At 49.1% G+C, this 6587-nt stretch overlaps 1 protein-coding gene across 1 annotated transcript; it reads right to left on the reverse strand.

Annotated features, from left to right (window-relative positions):
• Positions 1-1564: 1564 nt before the first annotated feature.
• LOC308171903 (rho-related GTP-binding protein RhoU) lies at positions 1565-5574 on the reverse strand (the record flags this gene model as incomplete). Its single annotated transcript, XM_080546817.1, has 4 exons — positions 1565-1879; positions 3366-3554; positions 4734-4792; positions 5319-5574. 4 exons carry the CDS (start codon positions 5572-5574, stop codon positions 1565-1567), a joined length of 819 nt encoding a protein of 272 aa, XP_080402943.1.
• Between the last annotated feature and the right edge of the window lie 1013 nt (positions 5575-6587).

Here is a 6587-nt window from a genome sequence, read left to right on the forward strand (position 1 = left end):
CAATATGGGAAAAACGGGAAAGTGCTGTGTCCCTTGTTGTATGAATAGATCCGAGTCTAAAAAACGATTGAACTGTTATTCTACCGCTTTAGTACACTGGTACTCTGGTGCGGGGAAGTTTATATTTGGACCCGGACCCGGACACGTGACGTCAGACTTAACAACCAAATTGATTGCTAGAGTGACAGAGCGGGACCAAGGTAGGCTGGGCCCTTGTTTGAGGTTGGATCTGGGTTAAGGTGTGATGGCATTCAGGGCCTGAACCAGGCGCCATCTGCCCCTCTAATCCTGAGCAGGTGGTCCTGTCTTGTCCTATTAGAGGGCTGTGTATGGCCCCCTTAGGGGCACCCTAAGCAGTGATCTAGACTTAGCTTAGCCTCCCTCACACCCTCTCCTAAAGCCCTGGGAGTGAAAAGGCAAAACTGATCAGCAATTAGCGGAGGTTTACCCTCCGACGCCTGTGGGGCTCTATCAGCCCCTGTCGGCATTTGAACGTTTATTCACGGGAGAATCAACGTCGTCGAGCAAGGTTGAATCACTGTTTGAATTTTGGTCTGCTTTTTAAAAGAAATTTCCCATTAAACGTTGTTTCAATGTTTTTTCAATGTTGAAACAACAACTGACATACCTTCCAACGTTGAAGGTCGGTCGCGTGCCGTCTGGTGAGGGATCAGGGTTGTGGGGGGGCGGGGGGGGGGGGGCAACTGATCTTCAGATTAGAGAAAGATTACTGGCAATTTGACAGCAAAGCTTTCCTCAGGCTGGGTTTGATGTAGATGTCTTGTGATGTTCACATCTTGGCACAGAGAGTGTTTCCAGCTCTTTGAACAGTGACAAACATTTGAAAAAGAGAAAATGGACGTTGGAGAAAAAAAAATACTTTTATTGTCAAAATGGCTGATGTTTAAGTACAGGAAGTAAGTGTTATTGTTTTGGAGTTCTACTGACTGATCTTTCAATAATCCCCAACAACATACTTAACTGGTGACCTTTGACCTCTGATGGGGGTGAGGTCCACAGCGAGGTCATCGTTAAAATCGTTTAAGTCATTCCACTGTCCCTCCCAGGTGTTTGACTAATGAAGACATCCATCTATTTGACCCTTATCAGGGCTTTTAAACACTAGAACCTGGTTAACTATATACTATATATTATATAACTCCTGCATGGATTATAGTTGTATAGAATATAAAAATGACAAAAATAAATATTGTACAATAAGTTAATAAAATATCACATTGGCTAGAATATGTAATAAAAGTTCATTTAGTTTCCAACAACAACTATCCTTTTGTAGTGCTCTGTTTTATACAGTCCAGTGGAGGCTGGTGGAGGTAGAAATCAGAAGACGGGTTCATTGTAACGCATAGAGTTGAATGAAACACACATATTTGACACCATTCCCCATTCCGTTCCACGCATTACAATGAGCCCGTCCTCCGATTCCTACCTCCACTAGCCTCCTATGACTTGTAATGAATCCATGTATCGACCGCCATGCGTCCTAAACGGGAAGTACTATGCTAGTTCTGGATAGCGTGGTGTAGCCCGCATTCACCGCCATTCACTTGACCTCCTCTCCTGTGACCAGACAGCTGATCTTCCTCCACCAGACCTCCCCCGCGCTCTTCATCTTATCCGGAGTGTTCTCCCTCAGGGTCTGCTGCTGCTGCTGCGGCTGCGGCCGGTGCTGGACCGCGCTGACGCTCTCCCGCTCCTGCAAGCTGGCCGTGATGGCGGCGTCGAACACGTCCTTCAGGTTCTTCTGGGTCAGCGCCGAGCACTCGACGAAGGCCACGGCGCCGACCTCCTGGGCTCGCTGCTGGCCCTCCTCGGTACCGACGGGTCGCTCCTGGGTCTGGGCCAACTGGATCAGGACCTGGGGGGGGGGGGGGGGGGCGGCAGGTAGCCTAGAGGTTAGAGAGGCAGGTAGCCTAGAGGTTAGAGAGGCAGGTAGCCTAGAGGTAAGAGAGGCAGGTAGCCTAGAGGTTAGAGAGGCAGGTAGTCTAGATGTTAGAGAGGCAGGTAGCCTAGAGGTTAGAGAGGCAGGTAGCCTAGAGGTTAGAGAGGCAGGTAGCCTAGAGGTTAGAGAGGCAGGTAGTCTAGAGGTTAGAGAGGCAGGTAGCCTAGAGGTTAGAGAGGCAGGTAGCCTAGAGGTTAGAGAGGCAGGTAGTCTAGAGGTTAGAGAGGCAAGTAGCCTAGAGGTTAGAGAGGCAGGTAGCCTAGAGGTTAGAGAGGCAGGTAGCCTAGAGGTTAGAGAGGCAGGTCGCCTAGAGGTTAGAGAGGCAAGTAGCCTAGAGGTTAGAGAGGCAGGTAGCCTAGAGGTTAGAGAGGCAGGTAGTCTAGAGGTTAGAGAGGCAGGTAGTCTAGAGGTTAGAGAGGCAGGTAGTCTAGAGGTTAGAGAGGCAGGTAGTCTAGAGGTTAGAGAGGCGGGTAGCCTAGAGGTTAGAGAGGCAGGTAGTCTAGAGGTTAGAGAGGCAGGTAGCCTAGAGGTTAGAGAGGCAGGTAGCCTAGAGGTTAGAGAGGCAGGTAGCCTAGAGGTTAGAGAGGCAGGTAGCCTAGAGGTTAGAGAGGCAGGTAGTCTAGAGGTTAGAGAGGCAGGTAGTCCAGAGGTTAGAGAGGCAGGTAGTCTAGAGGTTAGAGAGGCAGCTAAGGTTAGAGAGGCAGGTAGCCTAGAGGTTAGAGAGGCAGCTAAGGTTAGAGAGGCAGGTAGCCTAGAGGTTAGAGCGGCAGGTAGTTTAGAGGTTAGAGAGGCTGGGCCAGCAATCGGTATGCCGCTGGTTCAATCTCCACCCCAGGAGGGAGCTGGACCACCACTGCTGTTGTGCCCTTGAGCAAGGCCCTTAACCCCTTATTACTGCAGGGTCGCCGAAGATGGCTGACTTTGTGAAGATGGCTGACCCTGACCCTGTGAAGATAGCGGACCCTGTGAAGATGGCTGACCCTATGAAGATGGCTGACCCTGTGAAGATAGCGGACCCTGTGAAGATGGCTGACCCTGTGAAGATGGCTGACCCTGTGAAGATGGCCGACCCTGTGAAGATGGCACACCCTGTGAAGATGGCACACCCTGTGAAGATGGCCGACCCTGTGAAGATGGCTGACCCTGTGAAGATGGCCGACCCTGTGAAGATGGCACACCCTGTGAAGATGGCCGACCCTGTGAAGATGGCCGACCCTGTGAAGATGGCTGACCCTGTGAAGATGGCCGACCCTGTGCCCCAGAGCCCAGAGCTCTGTTCTCCCTGGGGGGGGGGGGGGGGGGGGGACATGTGCACCAACTACATTTCGTTGTCTCTCGGTACTCAGGGTTAGGGGCTCTGTTCGATGACAACAAAATAATCTTGAATCTTATCGTATCTCACCTGCACGTCTTCTCGGAGGTCCAACTGCGTGCCGACCAGGACCACAGGGGCGCCGGGACAGAGGCGGCGGATCTCGGGCGCCCAGCGGTCGGCGGCGTTGCGGAAGGAGGAGGGGCGGACCACGCTGTAGCAGAGCAGGAACACGTCCGCGCTGCGGTAGCACAGTGGACGCAGGCGGCCCAGCTCCTCCTGAACGGGACCGGAGGAGAAGGGGGTCAAAGGTTAGGGATAGCCAATTAAAAACAACAACAACAACAACCGTTGTTTGTTTACTTGTTGTCATTGAGGACATATTGCTAGAACCTATCCAACTCTCTCAGATCTACACAAGTGCCCGGGGGGGATGGGAGGGGAGGGGAGGGGGGGCTGATTTGGAATTGGGCCAGAGTTTGGGGTCACAGAGTCTGTGACAGTCAACCAAAAGGGGGCAATAGAACACAGAGAGACAGAGGGGGCATTTACAGAACCAGCCTGCAGGGGGCGATAGAGGTCTTAGGATCAAAGAGGCATAGGAGGATTATTCAAGGGGGTGAGAGAGAGAGAGAGAGAGAGAGAGAGAGAGAGAGAGAGAGGGGTATACAGGACAGATCCTACAGGGGGCGACCAAGGCACAGGATGCAGAGTCTGGAATCATAAACATACAAGTCACTATGACAATTTGGTCCTTCGTCGGAACATCTATCTATTCTGAGAACTAAAACTAAACCAAAACATAACAACTTGAAATAGGGAACCTGTCGGATGATAATGTTGCGTGTGTGTGTGTGTGTGTGTGTGTGTGTGTGTGTGTGTGTGTGTGTGTGTGTCTGTGTGTCTGTGTGTGTGTGAGACTGGGAGTCTATTTGGAATCAATGAAGCTACACTATAAACACAAGATATTTGGCACCAATAATCTCTTACATTCATGGTTCCATCCTCCAAATTCTATCATTTTGAGCCGAACATGTGGAGAAAATAATATTGTACACATGTCTTAGATAGATGGATAGATAGATAGATAGATAGGTTATTTTCTTTATTGATCCCTGGGGGGAAATTCAAGCGTTACAGCATGCAGCTCAGACCACACATTTTTTTTAATACAAAATAACACACAAAATAAAATGAAGATAGACCTAATAGACACCTGAAAACCTTATATACAGTAGGATTGAACATCTTCCAGCCTGACTGTACCCTTGCTAAACACACAAAGATGAACTCATAGTTAAATAAATAGTAGTTTAGATGGAGGGGTGGGAGAGATGGAGGGATGAAGGAGATGGAGGGATGGAGGGATGGAAGGAGAATCATTTATACAGTGTAGACTATACACACACAAAAAAAGCCTTGTTTAGTATTCGAAAAAGACAATTGACTGTTACCGACCTGGCCAGCCGTGTCACAGAGGTGAAGTCTTACAGGTTTTCCATCAACCACGACCTTTGCTGGAGCGGAGGTAAGTGAGAAAAGATAGGTTACTGATTATTGATCACGATGACAGCGTTTAGAGATCAATGTCAGTAATGTCTCCCAGAGGACACTAAAGCGTGTCGACGCCTCTATCTGCATTACTATGCCGTGCGCGGTACCATAACCTACCATAAAATAAAATCAATAATAGCCCAACAACACTGACTTCAAGTCAAGAGCACGAGAACCGAAAGCAAACAAGGAGAAATACAACTTAAACAATATTTTAGCCAATTTAGTTGTGCGTAAAACATGCGCGTAATCCGGGTACAGTACCAGCCAACTGTATGGATATGGGAGGACGGGGTTGGTCGTCACATTTTTTACTGTTATTTGAATCCCTCACAAACTGTATCCTTTATAGATTCCATTTCCCGTGTAAAGGAAGTCTGAAGTGTCAGGTAGTAATGGAGTGCCCTTACTCTCCTTAAGATTATTCTGTTCAGAAGATGTGGGTTAAAATATACTGGATTAAATAGATTGAATTATTGAATTTCATACCTGCAAAGTTGTCAAAGGCAGTGGGGATGTGCTCCGCCGGGTATCCGTTAGTGGTGTAGCTGACAGCCAGGCTGGTCTTGCCCACCGCTCCATCCCCCGCCAGGACGCACCTCACCTGGCGCTCAGGTGTGGGTCCGGACCGTCGGCGCTTTGAACTCTGGGCGATGTCCCGGACCTTTATCCTCCTGGGTGGCACCGGGGGAACAACGTCCGACACCCGGCGTGTTCTGTGCACCCCCATATCTCGTGGTAGCATTGCGCCTCCTCCGAATAACGCAACGTTGAAGACACCGGAGTTCACGGATGCCAGTGTGGCCGCGTTGCTCTCCCCATCTCGGCAGCCATACGGTCACTGTCCCGCGTCTGTCCAGGTGTGATCCTGTCCTGTGCGCACCTAGCTGTCCGTTCCAGTCACCAAATGCCAATAATTCATAGTGTTTCAGTGTGAGCGATAACCGGACTATAAACGCGTAGCGTACAGCAAGGGCGGGTCGTTAAAGTGTCTCCGCGCCGCGCCGCATGGGTCCCTGATTGGCATTCTCCTTGGCGCATCTGCTGTTCACGGTCCTAAGAGGCTTACAGGGCGCCGTATGAGGTGCGTGTGCTCCGGGGCTTTCAGAGTGAAAACGACTAAGCTCATTGGAGACTCTTATCCCCTGTAGTAAATAATGTGATCCATCCACTTTGTTATTTTGAATAAAATGTGTAAATATGGGAAACATATTCAGACCATTATTCTAATTTACACATTTTGTTATATCAATAAGGACTCTGAGTAAGCTATCAATAGAATCACATCATGGCCATTCTATCAGAGGATAGCAGTTCATCTAGATTCACTGCACAGCTGAAGTCTGATACAGGAAAGTCTAATTCACTGGCCTCGACAGTATAACAGTCTGAGGAAATGTGACCCTGGACAACAGTTATTATTATTATTATTATTTATTTTTTACACTTTAGTCATTTAGAAGACGCCTTTGTCCACTTACAATAAGTACATTTGTACAAATAAGGGAGGGATGGAAGAAATGGAGGGGTGGGAGAGATGGAGGGATGAAAGAGATGGAGGGGTGGGAGAGATGGAGGGGTGGGAGAGATGGAGGGGTGGGAGAGATGGAGGGGTGGGAGATATAGAGGTATGGAAGAGATGGAGGGATGGAAGGAGAATCATTTATACAGTGTAGAGTGTGGACTATACACTAACTATTATAGCCGGCTTGGAACTGGACCATTGGTACTGGAAGGTAATGTCCGGAATGCAAGCAT

Source organism: Nansenia antarctica (genome assembly GCF_963989245.1).
Source record: "Nansenia antarctica genome assembly, chromosome: 16".
NCBI classification, from domain to species: domain Eukaryota; kingdom Metazoa; phylum Chordata; class Actinopteri; order Argentiniformes; family Microstomatidae; genus Nansenia; species Nansenia antarctica.